The 21,621-nt window shown below is 43.0% G+C and overlaps 2 protein-coding genes across 5 annotated transcripts; both read left to right on the top strand.

The window, feature by feature from the left end:
- The first annotated feature begins 126 nt into the window (after positions 1-126).
- On the top strand, positions 127-6,769 carry LOC115192126 (mucin-2). Of its 3 annotated transcripts, XR_003877880.1 has the most exons (4): positions 127-415; positions 764-3,984; positions 4,432-4,491; positions 4,596-6,765. XR_003877880.1 is itself a non-coding variant. In XM_029750287.1 (3 exons), exon 3 carries the CDS (start codon positions 5,164-5,166, stop codon positions 6,370-6,372), a length of 1,209 nt encoding a protein of 402 aa, XP_029606147.1. In that variant the 5' UTR covers positions 139-415; positions 764-3,984; positions 4,596-5,163; the 3' UTR covers positions 6,373-6,769. The 3 variants fall into 3 exon arrangements, 1 of the variants encoding a protein (XP_029606147.1); XR_003877879.1 differs by lacking the exon at positions 4,432-4,491; XM_029750287.1 differs by lacking the exon at positions 4,432-4,491 and having other exon boundaries at positions 139-415; positions 4,596-6,769.
- A 1,035-nt stretch (positions 6,770-7,804) lies between these two features.
- LOC115192124 (tetraspanin-4-like) lies at positions 7,805-21,393 on the top strand. 2 transcript variants are annotated; one of them, XM_029750284.1, is made up of 8 exons: positions 7,817-8,383; positions 9,717-9,786; positions 16,537-16,728; positions 16,911-16,985; positions 17,307-17,402; positions 19,508-19,621; positions 20,071-20,154; positions 20,520-21,393. In XM_029750284.1, the coding sequence occupies exons 2-8, from the start codon at positions 9,718-9,720 to the stop codon at positions 20,586-20,588; spliced, it is 699 nt and encodes a 232-aa protein (XP_029606144.1). In that variant the 5' UTR covers positions 7,817-8,383; position 9,717; the 3' UTR covers positions 20,589-21,393. The 2 variants fall into 2 exon arrangements, with proteins under 2 accessions (XP_029606145.1, XP_029606144.1); XM_029750285.1 differs by lacking the exon at positions 19,508-19,621 and having other exon boundaries at positions 7,805-8,383.
- Positions 21,394-21,621: the final 228 nt, after the last annotated feature.

Below are 21,621 nucleotides of genomic sequence, written 5' to 3'. Positions count from 1 at the left end.
GCAAAAACGCTAATTACAGACTTGAATGCCATCTGTGACTTTTCTCACCAAACTTCCGCTTATCACTTTGAATCTGTAACATGTGAAATGAATTGAGTCAACAGGAAGTGGGGTGTAGATCATGTTTTTTTCCAAACTGCCGTCTGAGGGGACTGAGCAATGGAGGATGGAGGCAGGGCCATGTCATACTACATCATCATACCACATCCTGCCTCACCCTCTAACCTGCACCTTATGGCTCTGTTGGCGTGGTAATCAAACGGACCGTTTCCTCATGTCAACTTCGAATGGGTGGCTTCTGGTTCGAGGTATCCCATAGGGCCATAGGGCAGGGTGCGATAATGAGTGTTGCCGCAGAAGAGGAAATTACGAGTAAAGGGGAAGAGGCAGTGAGATGAGAAAGCTGGACAATTAGGTATGTGTACTTTTCTGTTTATTTGCATATATATTTTATTATCCATGTTGAGCAGAGTTGGTCTCTAATTGCGTGAAATCACTAGGCGTACAACTTTTTCATTGAGAACTGACAACTTACTGAGTATGAGACTGAGTGACAATGGGAAGCAATGGCAGAGTGTTCAAAAGTGTGCCACAATATTACTAGCAAAACAAAGTCATCTGATTCACTGGATGCCTCCGTCTCTCTCTTGTTTTCTCTCTCTCTCTTTATTTCTCATTCTCTTCTTTCCCTCTCTCTCTCTTTTACTCTTCTCTCTATCCCACTATTCCTATCTTTCTCTGCCCCTCTCTTTCTCGCACACAGACATGATGAGATTGACTCTGATTTCCCTCGCCATGTGCCTTCCTCACCTCCTCGCCACTCTTGTCTTCCATTCTACCACTGCGGCTTCACCAAGCGCCGCAGAAACAACAACAACAGCTCTAGACCTTAGTATCAGCACTACAACATCAGACCCCCTGATAATTCCACTCTCCACAACTGAAAACCACCCTGGTAGGACTAGTGGCATGTTCAACACACAAGTGAAGAAAAGCGCTAGCTTAGCAGCTGTCAACAACTCAGGCAGAACGACTCAACGAAGAGGCATTCTCAGAACAGGAACTGCCACTTACGCCACCACAGCCGTACAGAAGAGCAACAGGCACATAACTGCAGGAGACTTGAGGAGGGAAACAGAGAGCCACAATCACCATGAGACTCTTCCCTTCAGCGGACACACAGCCTCATCCACAACTGACCACCCCAGCACCACCTCTCTCCCCGGGGAGGAAGGGACTGAGTATCATGACAGCAGCACCACTGAAACAGCCAGAGAACTGAGCACACCAAATTCCATAGAGACATGGGCTGCTGACACCATTAATGACTCCAGGCTAGCAAAGCCACACTTAGACAGGTCACAAGCAGCAGACCAGCACCCTGCTACACAAGGACTAGAGATTGCATCAGGAGATTACTACACAACACAGAGAGACTTCTTCACAATCACCCCAACTAGTAGAGTGACAGGTTTGAACAGAGGTAAACAAAGTAAGGCCAACAGCGTCACAACAACAACAACAGTTTCACCTACGTACACAGTCACACGTCCTGGTTTGTATGAGCACATGACTGTGACTTACTGGGCTACCGGCTACAAAACAAAACCTGACGACACAAGCCAGTCTATGAACAACCAGGACCACGCCACCATTTCAATCCCCCATGCTGACAATAGGACAACTCCATATATTAATGCAAACACGTTTACAGATAATGACACAGACAACGACACAAACACACTTTCACACAGTAATACCACAACCTCTAATAATCGTAACACAACAGTACTTTTGAAGGAGAAAACTCATTCATTCAGACACAACCACACAATCTCAGGTTATGACAACAGGCTGAACAACACAACTGAAAACACTGTGCATGATCGTCCTGAGTGTGGAGAGGCAGATGAAAGGTCCCTGTCGTTGCTTCCTGGCTCTACTAGACTGGTCTGTTTCATTGTTCTGTGGGCTCTGGGATTGACTGCTTCGGTCTTCCTCGGTCTCACTGTCTTCCTGTGGGTGCGTTTGTCAGTCCAGAGACAGAGGGGAAGGAGAGCGAGGAGAGGAGGAGAGAAGGTGTCAGGGGTGGATCTGGAGAACCTGTGGGTCGACCAGATGTCGTCGGTGGAGGAAAGGGTTGAATTCTGGTACACCAACGGCTCCACCATGGGACCCGACCATAAACGGAGGGAGAGAGAGAGAGAGAGGGTGAAGGAGAGGGGGAGGAGGAAGCAGGGGAGGCAGAAAGGGATAGAGTGTGACAACCTGTGGACTCAACCCAAAGTGACACTGGAGGACATCACTGATTTCTGGTATGCAAATGGGAGAGCGATACCAGAAGAAACTACAGACCAAACGCTGGAGACCTGCGTATGATTCTGTTTTTTATACTACAGTACTACAATTTACCTGGAATTACTTTGGAGAGAAATGTTCATCATTATTTTACCAATTCCATGGCAGATTTGAACACTGTAATCCTGACCAAGTTTAAACATTTCCAAAATGAATTGATAATCTGTATGTTTATTGGCTGTAACAAAGTATAAGATCTACATAAGTCTACTGAAAGATAGATTAAGCCTGGGTCTGATCAGAGAGAAAGAAGAGGACAGAGAGAGAGGAATAGAGAAAGAGATCAGAACAACATGTCTAACTGGAAATAACACTTGATAAGAGAGTTCCCATTTTAAGACAATTCAGACCTTGTTAGAGACACATCATCATCGTGTGTCAGACAGCAACGAGGAGATAGGTGCCATTTCTACAAACACACTGACACAAATACGGTTGACTCCCAATACTGTACATGCACTGTTATTAGGAGCTAGTCAATAAAAAGGACTGCACTGGGCGTAAACAACTTAGCTTCATTTACCTGACTGACCATGTTTACACGCGCACAGCATTCCAGATAATAGCTCATAACCTAGTTAAGGTCTTATTCGAGATAAGCTGTTAAAATACATCTTTGATATCCCGCTTACGAGTATCCCTGTATAAACAGAATATTCCTAAATTTACCCATGATACTATGCAAAACTGAGCTTGTACAAACAATGTAAAACAACAGTAAACGGAATAATATATTTATATGACACAGTATCCCGTCTACGATCAGCATATCCCAGGCATTTTAACTGGGTTTCTCATAACCGGGACACAAGCTTATTCGGGTTACTGTAAACGGGACATGATGCTAATATGCGGCAACTAAAAAACGGAATACTAGAATATCCCAAATAGTAACGGAATATCGGTGTGCCTGTGAACATGGTGACCTATCAGGAATTGACTATAGGTCTACCTCACAATTGATAGTGGATCGGCCATTTGATCAATAATGTATAACTGTAAATACAGTAGAAAATATACCCTTGTAGAATTTAACACCTAACCAGCTGAAGTTTGACATATAATGTCCCAAGACATGAGATTTTTTTTTTATTACATTATAAAACGGAATTTTCATCATACTCTCTCTTTCTTTGAATTCTCATGTTTTGACAACCTACGCCCTTTGACTGCCTGCTCCCCACACACACGCACACACACCGTCAAACAAACACACATCCAAGTAGGCCTGTGTGTACGTGTGCAAACACACTGGCTCAAACATTTCAACACACACACACAGCTTCTTCTCTTTGTAGGACCAACTTCTCCTTTTTGCTCAAGAAAATAAGCACATGACGCAATAAACAAAATGAAGCTACTACTTCGCAGTTAACAAAACTGTTTTACGAAGAATTTGATACTCTGAGGGGAAGAGAGAGAGAGAACCAACTAGAGAGAGAAAGGGAGGGGGAGAGAAAGAAGGGAGTGAACAGGAGGGAGGGAGGGAGCGAGCGAGCGAGAGAAAGGTGTTTTGGACATGTACTAGTGCACGAGATGTCATTCACACAGTACAGGAGTTAAAGCATGTGCCTTTAAGGTGGATTCATAATTTCAATCCAATCGTTTTCTCCAAGCAACATGTGGGTAAGTACGATTTTTGTTTTTTATCAAATGGCACACATTGATATATGTCTGATCTAAACAGACACTGATCTGATTAACTGTGTGAAGAGGCAAGAAAAAGGAGGGAGAGAGATGTTTCGAAAATACAAATCAGGTGAACTTTCTTAGGCTTGTGTTAAATTTACTGACACGCTCTTGTAGTAAGATGATCCTCCTAATGTATCTCTTCATAATTCTTTTTAAATACATTTTTAGGGGCTATTTTCTTTAAATACGTTATTTTTATAAATTGGTCTTTAAGTCTTCATCTTTTATCACTGTCTTTTTAAGACAGGCCAACTTGCTTTTAGACACTCATTTAGATTTTTTCCCCCCATTTCTATTATATGTAACAGTCAAATGGATGGTGACATCGTAGACAAGAATAAACAACAAAAAGTAGTGTTGGTAACTTCCTTAATTTTTTAGGTGTGTACTAAGCAAGCATTTTACATCTACAGCGGTTCAGACAGTGGATGCTGTGAGGAGGTAAACATATTATACAGTACATGTGGCAATGTACGCATAAAATAACCTCTACATTCCTTCTTCCATATCTTCCTTTACCCTTCAATCTGTCCTTTTCTCTATAGGTCTCGTGCTTTTTTTGGTTCACCGTTGCTGCAATCTCTCACGCTACACTTGAAATAGACAGCTGATACAGAAAAGTAAAGTGAAGTGCAGGGGAGTAGGAGAAAAGCTGAAGTGTGCGAGAGGAAGAGAAGGGTTGTGTCTTTCCGGTCTATTTGCACCTAAGTACACCCTAGTGAACAACAAGCCCAGCAACCAGGAGAGACAGCAAGAGAACACAAGTTTGACTATGTAAGTGCACTTCATATGCCTAACACCCAGTCAAACCTTTGTTAATAATCTAAGGCATGGCCTGAAAGAAAGGGAAATTCCGAGTGCAGTGAAGATCAAAGCCTGACACACAATTATAGTCAAACCAAGAACCCCGGTACCTGATGACGGATACCGCTTTTCTTTTCTAGAATGTACATTTTTCTGCTCTAGACTTGTAAAACAAACCTCCAATACCTTTCAAGCCACAACGCTGTCGCTGATGCACCTCAGAAAGAGGAAGACAAACGTAATCTGAGAGATCAGCAAAACCCTTCATGGACGGTTGACCTCTGTGACCCCTCTCACTTCTTGCCCAGTATGGAGCGGATACGGCTGATGCTTGGGGCTCTGCTCCTCTCCCTCTCTCTGCCCAATCTCCCTGCCCAAGATAATGTCACCGTCACTGTACCTGAGAATGTCACCATGGCAGCACCTATTAATGAGGAAGTCACGATGGCAGCCTCTACACCGGAGGCCACCATAGAGACAACGCCTGCTCCTATGGTCATCACTAGGGCACAGCCTGCCCCTGAAATCATCATCCCGGTAACTGCTATTCCGAAAGTAACTTCTGTTTTAGTACCTACCACTGATGCCATCACTATGGTAATAACAAACCCTGAGATCACCATCGTTCAGGAGTCCACCTCTGATGCACCAACTACTACTTCAGAGGTTGAAACGATGACACCTTCCCCTGTGACCACTGAAGGGCCTATAGATACGACCAATCCACCTGATCCTAAACCCACCCTCTCCCAAGACGTCCTTATGACCGCCTCTTATCTCCCAACCCCTTCCCAGGACCACCTGACTTTTGTTATCCCAGTCTGGCCCCTCCAAACCACCCCTCGTCTGACGGAGGACTCCATTCCACTCACACCTGAACCTACACCTGCCTCAGAGATTACTGCCTGCCACACAGAGGGACTTACCACTGCACCCACCTCCCCATTGGTCAATACCCCTCCCGGCCATGCCACGACCCCCTCTACCACCCACACCTCCACAGATCCAGACTCTACGGTGGCTGGGGTCAGGGTGAAGACAGGTCAGCCCAGCTTGTTATGGGTCATCATCGTTGCTCTCCTGATCGTGGTTATATTCGCGGGCGGGTTCTACTGTGTTTGTCTGGTCATCAGACGAAAGAGGCAGAGCCACACCGAGTACTTTGTGTCCAGCTTCCGGAACGGGAAGAGTTCCAAGCGGAAGAAAGGGGCGGAGGAAGACGCCTGGGCAGGGCCAGTGAAGCTAGGGCGTGGGGATGGGGAGGAGGATGAGGGTGGGGAGGAGGGAGGGAGCCCAGAGGACAACAAGAGAGAGGGGGCTGGAACGGATGTGGTGCTGAGCACATTCATAGCCAACGAGACTGAGGGAGAGAGGGGTGGGCCTGATGGGGGAGTAGGAGTGGCTGGGAGCAAGGAGGCAGAGAAATGGGAGGAGAAGGAGCCTCTGCTGTACATTGATGAGGGAGTGGAGGAGGGGCAAGAGAGGATGGCTCCTCCTTCACTTTCAAAATCGAACTGAGAAAAGACAGGAGGGGAAAACAGAGAGGGGGAAAGTAAAAAAGAAATGGAGAGGGGAGAAGGGAATGGAAAGAAAGAAAATTAGAGTGAGAGGTAAGAAGAATGGAGGAGCGGCATTCTGTCTAACCACTGCAGTTTAAAAATAGAAGAGTTTTCCATAAAAAGTTTTTCTAGGTGATAATGTAAAAGTTAAAAATATTTTTGGACTACTGAAAAGGCCTTTGACATTGTATGCATCTGTGATTGTGTGCTCTGTCAACATAACTCAGGGAAGATAGGAGTGGTTGTGTGCATGGTCATAAGTTTTACCCTTGGTATTTTGTATGCTGTTTTGTCTTAATGTTTTTTTGTTAAATAAAGTTTTAGATGTGCAGAGTGCATGTTCTAGAATGAAGTTGTTGAACGTGGCAGAATATTAATACTTTTTGCTTAACAATTTGCGGTCTTCAAATGCACTTTATTTCTGGAACTGCTTAAATCAATAGCAATCAATTCATAGGTGCAAATCTGAACTTCCACTGAGACAAATTTTCACTTAGTCACTTAGTCTCCCATTGACATCATGACTAAGTCAATATTCAACTTCAGTGGAAGTTAAGATTTGTCCCATAGAAAAGGCTTTGTTTACTTGATTTGATATGGGGTTCCCGAGTGGCGCAGCGGTCTAAGGCACTGCATCTCAGTGCTAGAGGCGTCACTACAAACACCCTGATTTGAATCCAGGCTGTATCACAACCGGCTATGATTGGGAGTCCCATTGGGTGGTGCACAATTGGCCCAGCATTGTCCGAGTTTGGCCGGTGTAGGCTGTGATTGTAAATAAGAATTTGTTCTTAATTGACTTGCCTCGTTAAATAATGGTTAAATAACAAAAAAAAACATACGTGTTGCCGATTATGGCCACTAGGTTGTGCCCTTTCCCCATCTTTATGATCAGAGCACAGTTCAATGTGACCTGCAGTAAAGAGCGGTGTTGTGATGACGCACAGGTCTTCTGTTCTACTGGTCTGTTTTTGCTGAAGTTGCATCTGTTGCAAACGTCTAGCAGAGAAAACAGCAGCGATCAAAAACAGTTGTTCAGGCAAACAACTCAGTCATAGAACCCCTCTGATGTGATCACAAATTAAACTTAAAGCCACAACAACCGCTTTTAGTAAGATTGATCCTTGGTAAATATAAAATGTTATCCTGGCCACTACACCACCTCAACCTTCGTCAACTATTATTTCAGGAAGGGGAGTAAGTGTGTGTGTGGGTTGGGGGAGGGGGGTGCGTACAACAGAATCAGAGGAAATAGAAGAGAAACAAATCTGCAACTCTGTCAAATAAATGCCTTAATGTCTCTCTGCTCTGCTCTGCTGAATAGGATAATCTGACAGAGAATAATGTTTGTTTAGAGAGAGAGGAGAGAGATAGAGAGTGTGAAAGGGAGGAGGGAGAGAGATGTGGTGAGTAAGGGGATGGAGGTGTGGAGGAAGAAGGGGCGCTGGAGGAGGGACGGCAAAAATACTGAGAGCGGCCAACAACACAGTCACATCTGGAAGTTATTGAGAAGTAGAGAGAGCGAGGGAGAGAGAAAGAGAGAGAACTGTATTGTGAATTGAAAAGAGGGAGAAAGGATAAACAAACTCTAGATGTAGGGATAGATAGACTTATTAAATGTATCAACTGAGTTAAAGATTTACGGGAGGACAGAGTTTATCTAAAAGTTGACAAGAATTCTACAGTGGACAGAGAGAAAGGAACAGAGGAAACAAAGAGAGAGCACAAGAAACTGTAATTCTATCCTAAGAACAATCCATACAAAGAGGGAAAATTAATGTAGCTTTCTAATCTGGAGGACCGTCTAAAACAGAACAAAGTGGACTGAATCAAAACTTATGTTATTGAGTTGAAATTAAATCAACTCAACAAAGGAGAAGAGTCCAGAGAACAAAAGAGGAGTCCCTTAGTCTGGAATTCTTCTACGCATTTGTCTTCCTATCAAGCCTGTGGAGTCAACCATCAGACAGGTACAGTAGACTTAATTAAAACACACACACACACACACAGTCTTGTACAGCTAACCTTGTGGGGACACACAATTCAGTCCCATTCAAAATCCTATTTTGCCTAACCCCTAACCTTAACTCATATTCTTACCCTTACACTAACCCAAAAAGCTAACCTTAACCCTAACCCTAGCTCCTAACCCTAACCCTAATACTAACCCTAGCTCCTAACCCTAACCCTTAACGTTAATCTAGCCCTAACATGAATTCTAACCTTAACCCTAAACCCCCTAGAAATAGCATTTGACCTCATGGGGACTAACAAAATGTCCCCAGTTGGTCAAATGTTTGTTTGTTTACTATTCTTGTGGGGACACACACACACACACATTAAAGGTCTCGGCCATCGCAGGTATGCCTTGTTTGTGTATGCATGAATCCTAGTAATGGCATATATTGATTTATGATAAATTGGTTGTGTAAGACTGAGACTAATTTATATGTAATATAATTTACACCAGAACTTAAGCCAAAGTAGTTTTTTTCTTCTTCTGTAGGTCTGCCTTCAGTTATGTCCATTCTAAGCATTGAACAAATAAAAACGCATAAAATGCTTTTGCATTGTTCACACTATTAACATGAATGTCTTTTTGCTTGATCAAGAATTGTTCCCCATTTTCAAAGACTGACTCTTACTTTACAACTATTAATAAAAGACATACTCCTCTGTTTCATTCTGTTCTAAGTATTTTTAAGTATTTTCTACCACACTATTCTGCCCTCTGGCATTAGCATGCCTTTAGAAAGAGCTCTACTTCCAGTCGTGTTATGAGTCATGTTTATCATGTCTCTGGCATGGTAACCTTCCACGACCGCCCCACATGAGTTAAATTAGCACGCACACACAATTAGCAGTCCAACAGGAGAAGGGAGGTTCCTTCCTGTCCGCTCCAACAAGCTGACTTCCTGTGTGTGGAACAGGTCACTAGATTCCACCACAGTGACTGTGTGACTTATCAGACCCACTCAGGAAAACAGCCTAGGGAATAAGTCCACCATACACACTGTACTGGCTGGCTAAGAACACTACAACACAGGCATAGACCCCCCCCCCCCCCGCACACACACACAACTAACCGCAGCCACACCATATAAATACCTTTAGAAGTAATCTAACCACAATACACAAAACCATCTGCCACCACAACCACACCTCAAATGTGCTGTATGTCCAAGGTATACTTGAGTAGAGTTAAGTAGATTAAACTTCTCAAGTCTTGTCTTGAACTTGTTATAAACTAATTAGCTTGAACTTGATATTAGTATATAAAATAATTTGTTCCCTCTCTGACAGGATGTCAGCCTCTCGTAGGTGCCTGTGCTGCGTGAAATACCTCATGTTCGTCTTCAACCTCATCTTCTGGGTCAGTACCTTCACATCTCTGTCCTTTGGCATGCCTCAGCTTTTTGAAGGCACAATCTGTATGATTTTCTGCTGTCCAATGGTAATTTAAATGAATTACATACAGTACAGTATACCCATTGTTTGAATCTTGAAGAATATAACTTACCAAACAAAGTGCGAGGGACAGGCTGTTGAAATCACAGATTGGGCTTTTTAGCTCCAATTCCAGTTCTGATCTGTTTCTGGTCTTTGTCTAGTCCTGTTTGTGTGGTTCTATTATGGTGTTCTTCTAGCTCTCTTGTCCTGTTTTGGCTCAGTTCTGGTCTGTTCCATTCTACATACTTACATACCATAAGAGATTGTAAATTCTGGTCTTAAACTATTCTGATTCCAATCTGGCTTTGTTCTAGTTTTGTACTGGTTTTGTTGTGGTCCTGTTTTTATTATGTTCAAGTTTGGTCTATTTATTTGTCTCCCAAGTTAATATATTTGTGATCCCAGATAAACATGAAAATGACCTTAGGCTGAGGAACAAGTTCACCATGCACCACACATAATGTACAGTATTGGCTAACAACACAAGGATGTGAACACAAACTCTGAATTAGATATAATAAAGTGCAAAGTCATAAAGGGCCACGGAGTAAAATAAAAAAAAGGTGGGAAAACACATGATAAAGCCTCTGGTTGGTGCCACCAAGACATAAAACTACACTCCAATAACTCTGGACATACAGTACTAGTCAAAAGTTTGGACACATCTTACTTATTTTTACTATTTTCTACGTTGTATAATAATTGTAAAGACATCAAAACTATGAAATAATACATATAGAATCATGTAGTAACCAAAAATATATTTTATATTAGAGATTCTTCAAAATAGCCACCCTTTGCCTTGTTGACAGCTTTGCACACTCTTGGCATTCTCTCAACCAGCTTCATGAAGTAGTCACCTGGAATGCATTTCAATTAACAGGTGTGCCTTGTTAAAAGTTAAGAGTTCAAGTAACAGACAAATATCAACATCAACTGTTCAGAGGAAACTGCGTGAATCAGGCCTTCATCAAATCAAATTTTATTGGTCACATACACGTTTAGCAGATGTTATTGCGGGTGAAGTGAAATGCTTGTGTTTCTAGCTCCAACAGTGCAGTAATATCTAACTAGTAATATCTAACAATTTCACAACAATACACACAATACATACAAATCTAAAGGAATGGAATTAAGAATATAGAAATATTTGGATGAGCAATGTCAGAGCGGCATAGACTAAAATACAGTAGAATAGAATACAGTATATACACTACCGACTATATGCACCTAGTCATTCCATTTTTTAAAAACTATTTTCTACATTGTAGTGAAGACATCAAAACTATGAAATAACACAAATGGAATAATGCAGTAACCAAAAAAACAAATAATCTGATGCAGGTCATCTGATGCAGCACTCTGGTAAGGGTAAAATAGCCCTTACATAGCCTGGAGGTGTGTTGGTTATCGTCATGTTGAAAAACAAATGATAGTCCCACGAAGCCCAAACCAGATGGGATGGTGTATCGCTGCAGAATGCTCTGGTAGCCATGCTGGTTAAGTGTGCCTCACAAAGACACGGCGGTTGGATCCAAAAATTGGCAATTTGGACTCCAGACCAAAGGACAAATTTCCACCGGTCTAATGTCCATTGCTCGTGTTTCTTGGCCCAGCAAGTCTCTTCCTCTTATTGGTGTCCTTTAGTAGTGGTTTCTTTGCAGCAATTCGACCATGAAGGCCTGATTCACACAGTCTCCTCTGAACAGTTGATGTTGAGATGTGTCTGTTACTTGAACTCTGTGAAGCATTTATTTGGGCTGCAATTTCTGAGGCTGGTAGCTCTAATGAACTTATCCTCTGCTGCAGAGGTAACTCTGGGTCTTCCATTCCTGTGGCGGTCCTCATGAGAGCCAGTTTCATCATAGCGCTTGATGGTTTTTGCGACTGCACTTGAAAAAACTTTAAAAGTTCTTATTTTCCGTATTGACTGACCTTCATGTCTAAAGGTAATGATGGGCTGTCAATCCTCTTTGCTTATTTGAGCTGTTCTTGCCATAATATGGACTTGGTCTTTTACCAAATCTTCTGTATACCCCCCTACCTTGTCACAACACAACTGATTGGCTCAACCGCATTAAGAAGAAAATTAATTCCACAAATTACCTTTTAAGAAGGCACACCTGTTAATTGAAATTAATTCCAGGTGACTACCTCATGAAGCTGGTTGAGAGAATGCAAAGCTGTCATCAAGGCAAACGGTGGCTACTTTGAAGAATCTAAAATCAAAAAAAAACTTTTTGGTTACTACATGATTCCGTATGTGTTATTTCATAGTTTTGATATATTCACTATTATTCTACCATGTAGAAAAAAGTAAAAATAAAGAAAAACCCTTCAATGAATAGGGGTTCTAAAACATTTGACCGGTAGTGTACATATGAGATGAGTAATGCAAAAATGCGTAAACATTATTAAAGTGGCTAGTGTTCCATTATTAAAGTGGCCAGTGACTTCAAGTCTATGTACAGTATATATGGCAGCAGCCTCTAAGGTGCTAGTGATTTCTATTTAACAAGCTGATGGTCTTGAGATAGAAGCTGTTTTTCAGTCTCTCAGTCCCAGCTTTGATGCATCTGTACTGACCTCGCCTTCTGGATGGTAGCAGGGTGAAAAGGCAGTGGCTCGGGTGGTTGGTGTCCTTGATGATCTTTTTAGCCTTTCTGTGACATCGGGTGCTGTTGGTGTCCTGGAGGGCAGGTAGTTTGCCCCCAGTGATGCGTTGGGCAGACCGCACCACCCTCTGGAGAGCCCTGCAGTTGCGGATGGTGCAGTTGCCATACAAGGCGGTGATACAGCCTGACAAGATAGTCTCAACTGTGCATCTTTAAAATTTTGTGAGGGTTTTAGGTGCCAAGACAAATTTCTGTAGCCTCCTGAGGTTGAAGAGGCGCTGTTGCGTCTTCTTCACCACACTGTCTGTGTGGGTGCACCATTTCAGTTTGTCAGTGATGTGTACCCCTAGGAACTTGAAGCTTTCCACCTTCTCCACTGCGGTCCCGTCGATGTGCATAGGTGGGTGCTCTCTCTGCTGTTCCCTTTAGTCCACAATCTGCTCCTTTGTTTTGTTGATGTTGAGTGGTTATTTTCCTGGCACCACACTCCCAGGGCACTCACCTCTTCCCTGTAGGCCGTCTCATAATTGTTAGTAATCAGGCCTAATGCTGTTGTGTTGTCTGCAAACTTGATGATTGAGTCGGAGCCATGCGTGGCCAGGCAGTCATGGTGAACAGGAAGTACAGGAGGGGGCTGAGCACACACCCTTGTGGGGCCCCTGTGTTGAGGATCAGCGAAGTGAAGGTGTTGTTGCCTACCTTCACCACCTGGGGGCGGCCCGTCAGGAAGTCCAGGACCCAGGGCGGGGTTCAGACCCAGGACCACGAGTTTAATGATGAGCTTGGAGGGTACTATGGTGTTGAATGCTGAGCTATAGTCAATTAACAGTATTCTTACATAGGTATTCCTCTTGTCCAGATGGGATAGGGAAGTGTGCAGTGAGATTGCATCATCTGTGGACCTATTGGGGCGGTAAGCAAATTTAAGTGGGTCTAGGGTGTCAGGTTAGGTAGAGGTGATATGATCCTTGACTAGTCTCTCAAAGCACTTCATGATGACATAAGTGAGTGCTACGGGGTGATAGTCATTTAGTTCAGTTACCTTGGCTTTCCTGGGTACAGGAACAGTGGTGGACATCTTGAAGCATGTGGGGACAGCAGACTGGGATAGGGAGAGATTGAATATGTCCATAAACACTCCAGCCAGCTGGTCTGCGCATGCTCTGAGGACGCGGCTAGAGATGTCGTCTGGGTCGGCAGCCTTGCGAGGGTTAACACGCTTAAATGTCTTACTCATGTCGGCCACAGAGAATGAGAGCCAACAGTCCTTGGTGGCACTGTGTTATCCTAACACAGTCCGTCGGTGGCACTGTGTTATCCTCAAAGTGGGCGAAAAATGTGTTTAGCTTATCCGGAAGCAAGATGTTGGTGTCCGCCACGTGGCTGGTTTTCCCTTTGTAGTCCGTGATTGTTTGTAGACCCTGCCACATACGTCTTGTGTCTGAGCCTTTGAATTGTGACTCCACTTTGTCTCTGTACTGACGTAATGCCTGTTTGATTGCCTTGCGGAGGGAATAACTACACTGTTTGTATTTGGCCATATTCCCAGTCACCTTGCCAAGGTTAAATGCGGTGGTTCGCACTTTCAGTTTTGAGCGAATGCTGCCATCTATCCACGGTTTCTGGTTTGGGTACATTTTAATAGTCACTGTGGGTACAACAGCTCCTATACATTTCCTGAAACTCAGTCACCGTATCCGTGTATTCGTCAATATTATTTTCAGATGCTCCCCGGAACATATCCCAGTCCGTGTGATCAAAACAATCTTGAAGCATGGATTCCAATTTGTCAGACCAGCGTTGAATAGTCCGTAGCATGGGTACATCCTGTTTGAGTTTCTGCCTACAAGAAGGGAGGAGCAAAATGGAGTCGTGATCAGATTTGCCGAAGGGGGGTGCGGGTTGGGCCTTGTAGGCATTTCAAAAAGTTAAGTAGCAGTGGTCCAATGTTTTCTCAGAGCGAGTGCTACAGTCAGTGTGCTGGTAGAACTTCGGTAGCATTTTCCTCAGATTAGCTTTGTTAAAATCACCGGCTACAATAAATGCGGCCTCAGGATATGTGGTTTCCAGTTTGCATAGAGTCCAGTGTAGTTCTTTGAGGGCCGTCGTGGTATCGGCTTGAGGGGGAATATACATGGCTGTGACTATAACCGAAGAGAATTCTCTTGGGAGGTAATACGGCCAGCATTTGATTGTTAGGTATTCTAGGTTGGGTGAACAATAGGACTTGGGTTTCTGTATGTTATCACAATCACACCATGAGTAGTTAATCGTGAAACATACACCCCCGCCCTTCTTCTTCCCGGAGAGAACTTTATTCCTGTCCGAGCAATGAACTGAGAACCCAACTGGCTGTACGGACTCAGACAGCATATCCAGAGAGAGCCATGTTTCCATGAAACAGAGTATGTTTCAATCCCTGATGTCTCTCTGGAAGGAGATCCTAGCCCTGAGCTTGTCAACTTTATTATCCAGAGACTGAACATTAGCAAGTAATATACTCGGAAGCGGTGGGTGGTGTGTGCGACTAGGAGTCCACTTCGAATACCTCTTCTCCGCCGGCTGTGTTTTGGATCAGCCTCTGGAATCAGTTAAATTGCCCTGGAGGATACGAACAAAGGATCCAATTCGGGAAAGTCGTATTCCTGCTCGAAATGCTGGTGAGTTACCGCCGAAAGTTCTTTCTGGTTGTATGTAATAACACAAAAAGAAATCTGGGCTAATAATCGAAGAAATAACATAATAAAATAAATACTGCAAAATTCATTGCCCTGGGAGATAAAAGCACAACTGCCCTATTGGTCGGCCGCCATTTTATCATGGTCGAATTGCTGCAAAGAAACCACTACTAAGGGCCAAGAAACATGAGCAATAGACATTAGACCGGTGGAAATCTGTCCTTTGGTCTGATGAGTCAAAATGTGAGACTTTTGGTTCCAACCGCCATGTCTTTGTGAGACGCAGAATAGGTGAACAGATAATCTCCGCATGTGTGGTTCCCACCATGAAGCATAGAGGAGGAGGTCTGATGGTGTGGGGGTGCTTTGCTGGTGACACTGTCAGTGATTTATTTTGAATTCAAGGCACACTTAACCAGCATGGTTACTACAGCATTCTGCAGCGATACGCCATCCCATCTGGTTTGTGCTTAGTGGGACTATCGTTTGTTTTTCAAAAGGACAATGACCCAACACACCTCCAGGCTGTGTAAGGGCTATTTGACCCAGAAGGAGAGTGATGGACTGCTGCATCAGATGACCTGGCTTCCACAATCACCCGACCTCAACCCATTTGAGATGGCTTGGGATGAGTTGGACCACAGAGTGAAGGAAAAGCCGCCAACAAGTGCTCAGCATATGTGGGAACTCCTTTAAGACTGTTGGAAAAGCATTCCAAGTGAAGCTGGTTGAGAGACTGCCAAGAGTGTGCAAAGCTGTCATCAAGGCAAAGGGTGACTACTTTGAAGAATCTCAAATATAAATTATATTTTCATTTGTTTAACACTTTTTTGGTTACTACATGATTCCATATGTGTTATTTCATAGTTTTGTTGTCTTCACTACTTTTCTACAATGTAGAAAATAGTAAAAATGAATAAAAACCCTTGAACGAGTAGGTGTGTCCAAACTTTTGACTGGTACTGTATGTTAGTTCCTAGGAACATATGGAAACACGATCAAGACTCCTGCCAAATCTCTACGTATGTAGGTCAAGCAGGCAGCATTAATGATCTCATTCTGTTTCTGCTTTTAAAACGCACAACTTATAACACAGGGTAGCCTGATCCCATATGTAAGTGCTTTTATACATGTAGACACATACAGATCTGGGACCAGTCACAATAGGCAGGGTGAGTCCCAATGCAAAAACTTCCTTTCCTATGTCCTATCTTCTAACTATGGAGGCAACTACTTCTGACTCGAAAATCTATGTTTATCCGACAAATAGATTACTTTGAGGACTGAAAACATGGGTCAAACTTTGATTTTGGAAAGAACAACCACTACGTATTGGGATTCACCCTAAGTCACCTTTTGTGTCTCCTCTTTCCTCTATAGCTGGGAGGGTGTGGCCTGTTTGGAGTGGGAGTGTGGCTATCATTCACCCAGTCCGAGTTCTCCTCCCTCCCGCTGTCTTTTCCCTCACTCTCTGCAGCAAACCTACTTCTGGTCGCTGGGGGCGTCACCATGGTGACAGGCTTCCTGGGTTGCCTTGGCGCCCTGAAGGAGCAGCGCTGCCTGCTGATGACGGTGAGTCCCCATGACATCACAAAACATGGGTCAACCTCAATCATGTTAAATACCTTTACAAGTCAACTTACCACAACACACAAAACCACATACACACGCACAGGTCCAAATCATTTAAAATATCCATTCTCATCCCCTAACCCATCCCTCTCTTCCATCTCTCTCTCCCTCCCTCTCCATAGTTCTTTGTAATTCTTTTGATCCTGGTGTTGACAGAGGTGACTCTAACCCTGGTCCTCCATATCTTTCACAATGAGGTGAGTCCAGTCTACCATCCATCTACAACCCTCCTGGCCACTCATAAAGATCCAGTTTCACCCACGAATGTTTAACAACCCCAAATGGGAGTCATTAGTAAAGTTTTACCACTATATTACCACTAAATTAACAACCAGTGTTTAAAAATAAACAATATACCGATACAGAGGTTGATGCAGAAGACAAAGAGGTGGTACAGTCATCTACATTCTAGAAGCCTTCTGTACATCTACATTATCCCCTATATCTGTCTCATATGCTGCAAGTATATGAAGGCCCCCACTTCATCCTTCTCTTTCTTTCTCCATCCCTTCTTTCAGCTGGACACGAAAGCTCAGGATGAGTTAAAGGAGGGGATGAAGGATTACTTGACAGACGAAGGACTGAAGAAGTCATGGGACAATGTGCAGAAAATGGTAGAGGGGGGTGGGGGTTAGGGGAAACCCACCAATCTCTAGTTTGTCACCTTATATGGTGCTTGTGTCTGTTCTGTGTATATTTTGTGTATTTAGTGATAAATCACTTAATCTGACTGACGATGAGAGTGAGTATAGAAAACATTAAGAACACCTGCACGTTCCATGACATAGACTGACCAGGGGAATCGAGAGGTGAAAGCTATAATCCCTTATTGATGTCACTTATTAAATCTACTTCAATCAGTGTAGATGAAGGGGAGGAAACAGGCTAAAGGAAGATTTTTAAGCCTCGAGACAATTGAGACGGATTGTGTATATGTGCCATTCAAAGGGTGAATGAGACAAGAAAAAATATTTAAGTGCCTTTTAATGGGGTAGGTAGTAGTTGCCAGGTGCACCGGTTTGTGTCAAGAACTGCAATGCTGATGGGTTTTCACACTCAATAGTTTCCCATGTGTATCAAGAATGGTCAAACAGCCAACTTAACACAACTGTGGGAAGTATTGAAGTCAGTACGGGCCAGCATCCCTGAGAAACACTTTCAACACCTTGTAGAGTCCATGCCTTGACGAATTGAAGCTGTTGGTTAAATTATAAAAAAATGGTGTCATTATTTCGACAGGATATACAGCCTACACCTTCTCGTTTTGAACTTCTAATGTGAGTGGGATGGGTTAGCATCATGACAACTACACGAGCAGACACCTACCGATTTGACAGCTCTAATGCAGTTCCACATCCGACATGGCAAAAACACCAGGGGTGCGTTCAGTTCACTTGAATGTTTGCTACGTTGTGGAACAGCTTGTACTGAATGACACGTTTCTCCAAAGCGTTCTTGAACAGACTGAGGTACGTTTGCTCTGTTCGGTGGGTGTGCCAGAGTGTGGCTTGAAGCATTGACTGACGTATTTAAAAGGCAGAGGTGCATTTTGAAATCAGAACTGCACGCAGCCCAGCTATGCGGGTGTAGGCCATCCCGGCCTTAGTGATCATTAGTGGGCCAATCCCCAGTTTTTGTTTTTTGGAAATCAGCTAACTTCCTGCATTTCAACACATTTTGGCATGGTGCAGAGAGAAACATTTGCAGTTTTATAATGCTATTCCACACATTTTGTCTTGAGGCTAAGAGAAAAGTTTGCAGTTTTAAAGCAAATTTCCTGCAATTATACACTTTTGCTGTTTTATAGCTCTCCGCTGGGCACTATTCCATGTTGGTTCAATGTAATTTCATTGAAATGACGTGGAAGCAAGGTTGATTCAACCAGTGCGTGCCCAGTGGGCCATCTCAAGCTTTTGTTCACATTTTACCATGAGGCTGAGAGAGAATTGTGCAATTTAACAGCTAATTTCCTGCAGTTTGCCATGAGTTCTGACTGATTCGTTGCCATAGAAATGTACCTGGCAAAAAGGTGAGCCACATTCGTATGACCGGTTATACCTAGTTGAACTCAGAGTTGACCTAAGTTACCTCCTAACTCCTCAAACCTGCTTCGTAGGATACCCCTCAGAACTGACCATCCATTGTTTTACTTTGTTTACAAACATTGGAGTAAAACAAGCTTATATTTTGAGGGGTTCTGGTGGGGTACGACAGTTGAACTTAGCTCATGAGGCATTTATAAGTATATTCTTCAAGAATCAATGGCTACATATCATTCATTTATATGTCCAAATATGGATGTAGCAATTGTAGATTGTCCCTTTTCAGGGACCTTACTTAACCAGTCAGCATGCTACTGTAGCTGTTCCAGTAGACTTCCAGCAATTGCGCGAACACTATTTAGCATTGGCTCGCGAAAATACCTCTAACTTCATTCATACTGGACAAAGAGACATAAAAATAGTATCCATGAGTTCACCAGCCTCGGCGTAAGTAGAAAAAGGGCCAAAATCTGGCACTATCCCTTTAAATCTCCTGAATTGGCTAGAAAGTTACATCCATGTACATACTGTATAGTATCAGTGAGTCTGAGGGGCTGTGCAGTTGCTGATTCAGGGACACATTCTTTAGGGGCACAATTTCAAACAAACAAACTAACAATCTGAAAGAGAGTCAGAGCCCAACAGAGATAATAACAAATGCAATATTTGTTTCTTAGTTCAAGTGCTGCGGCGTGACCAACAAAACAGATTGGTACCTCGTGATCAACGGAACGCTCCCCTTTTCCTGCTGCTCCGGTGGGATGGACCAATGTGTTGAAGGATGGATCGAGGTCAGACCACTTCTCAAATGTAGGGGGGGACAGGGAGGAGGGGGAGTCAAGGTTCAACAGCCTGCTCACAAGACATTTCCCAGCTGCCTACATGTCTTGCTGTGCGATGTACATGTGCGCTCACACTTACAAGAATGTAAAGAATGACCCTGCCTGTGATAATACAATTTATTTTCTCGACTGCGTTCTTTCAACACTCAATTCTCATCAACATATTGCTCTCCTTCTCACTCACATCTGTCCTCCACTCTTCTCTTCTCTCCTCTACCCAACCCCCATCTCCCTCTCTGTCCCCCACCCTCCCCCTCATCTACTGCTCCTTTGCCTTTGCCCTTTTCTCTTCCCCTTTTCCTCTCACATTTCCCTCTCCTCCTCCCATCCTTCCCTCTCCTCCTTCCCCTTTGTCCTTCTCTCTTCCCACGGTTTCCTCTTCCTCTTCCCTCTCTCAGCCGTGTTATCAGAAGGCCAGACAGTGGCTCCTGGACAACATCCTCTCTGTCCTGGTGTTTGGAGTCTGCATTGGCATTGTCCAGGTAACTACCACATATTAATTGAGCAATCAATTCCCACCAAGCAGGATCATTGTTAGTCAACTAAATTTGCAAAACACCCAGATATAACTTAACTTGCATGTTTATGAAGAAAGCTTGAATCTGGGTTATTGAGAATATTTAGTCTGTTGTAACATATCTAAACTTGATGAACTAAGAAATATGAGCTCTCTCAGTGAACTAAGAAATATGAGCTCTCTCAGTGAACTAAGAAATATGAGCTTCAAACATTGAGTTAAAAAAAATCTAAACATTTAGGAAAGTTATCTGGCAAACAATTAACTTATCCAGTTTTGTGAAATATAGGTCACCATTTTTATAACTCAAACATTCTCTTGTCGTTTCAGATCCTGGCTCTGATTTTCTCCCTGCTGATGTACTGCCAGATCCTCCGTGCTGAGAAGTACCTGGACTGATCTGGGACTGGTCCTTCACAGACAGGAGAGAATGAATGAGAGACTCCCTAGCTGGCGCAGAGTTCATCTAACGTTTCTTTAAAGTTTTCCTTCGGTTATTTTAAAAAGAACTTCTCCACACCGCTGTGGGAACTAAAAAAAAGTGTTAGCTGGGTCCTGAATGTTATATACCAGCTGCTGGGGATGGTTTTTCAGAACATTAGATCCAGATCAAAATCATCCTTTTTGCATGTTCAATTCTGTTTAAGTTTAATAAAATATATTTGAATGAGAACACATCACACATTTGAAGGGTTATTTTCCTCTGGATTGATGGTTCTTAGAACACTGCACTAAAAACCATGGTGCACATTCCAGGTCGTCTTCATTGCGGTCATGTTGCTCAGATCTCACAACGCCTGGCAAAGTGTAATTAAATTGGCTTTGAGAGATCTGATCATCTGGAATACAGCCCTTTACTTATCATGTATACGGAAGGACATTATTTGTAACTATTGGGGACTACGTGCTACTTGTCACTTTCACTATTAGCTGATACTAATGATATTGTTTAGTAGTAAAAATATAAAGTGCTTGCTCTGATGTCCATGGACAAGCAGTGAGATTTGCCCCAAAGAAACACTTACAGTATTCTGTTCAACTGCAGCATATTTTAAGCAGAAGTCTAAACTATACGTTTTAAAGTGAGCCTTACCAAAGCAAATCAAATGTAAATACATTGTAATTTGTATGCATGTGAAGTGGTAGTTGTTTTGTGAACTTGAGCATTTTGTAAAATACACACATGTATGACTCTGATTGTGAATGCGGTAATAGTTCAAACAACTTGTTTTCCATATTGTGCGTGAGGTGTTGTCGGTATGAATTCACTTCTCTTATAGTTGAGACGAGCCTATGCTTTCATATACTTATTCCGTCCAATAGACAACTGAAGAGGTAATTGACTTGCAATAGGGTTCGTCATTCTAATGAAATATATATCACATATCATTATAAATGGACTATGAAAGTATGCTATTTAATTATGATCTGC

The sequence above is a fragment of the Salmo trutta genome, chromosome 4, assembly GCF_901001165.1.
Source record: "Salmo trutta chromosome 4, fSalTru1.1, whole genome shotgun sequence".
In the NCBI taxonomy this organism is placed as follows: Eukaryota; Metazoa; Chordata; class Actinopteri; order Salmoniformes; family Salmonidae; genus Salmo; species Salmo trutta.
This window is presented reverse-complemented; position numbering and strand designations above follow the sequence as displayed.

Coding starts and splice junctions, on each gene's coding strand:
- LOC115192126 (XM_029750287.1), top strand. CDS start 5,164: ATGGAGCGGATACGGCTGATGCTTGGGGCTCTGCTCCTCTCCCTCTCT.
- LOC115192124 (XM_029750284.1), top strand. CDS start 9,718: ATGTCAGCCTCTCGTAGGTGCCTGTGCTGCGTGAAATACCTCATGTTC. Junction 9,787..16,536: donor TCTTCAACCTCATCTTCTGG/GTCAGTACCTTC, acceptor TTTCCTCTATAG/CTGGGAGGGTGTGGCCTGTT. Junction 16,729..16,910: donor AGCGCTGCCTGCTGATGACG/GTGAGTCCCCAT, acceptor CCCTCTCCATAG/TTCTTTGTAATTCTTTTGAT.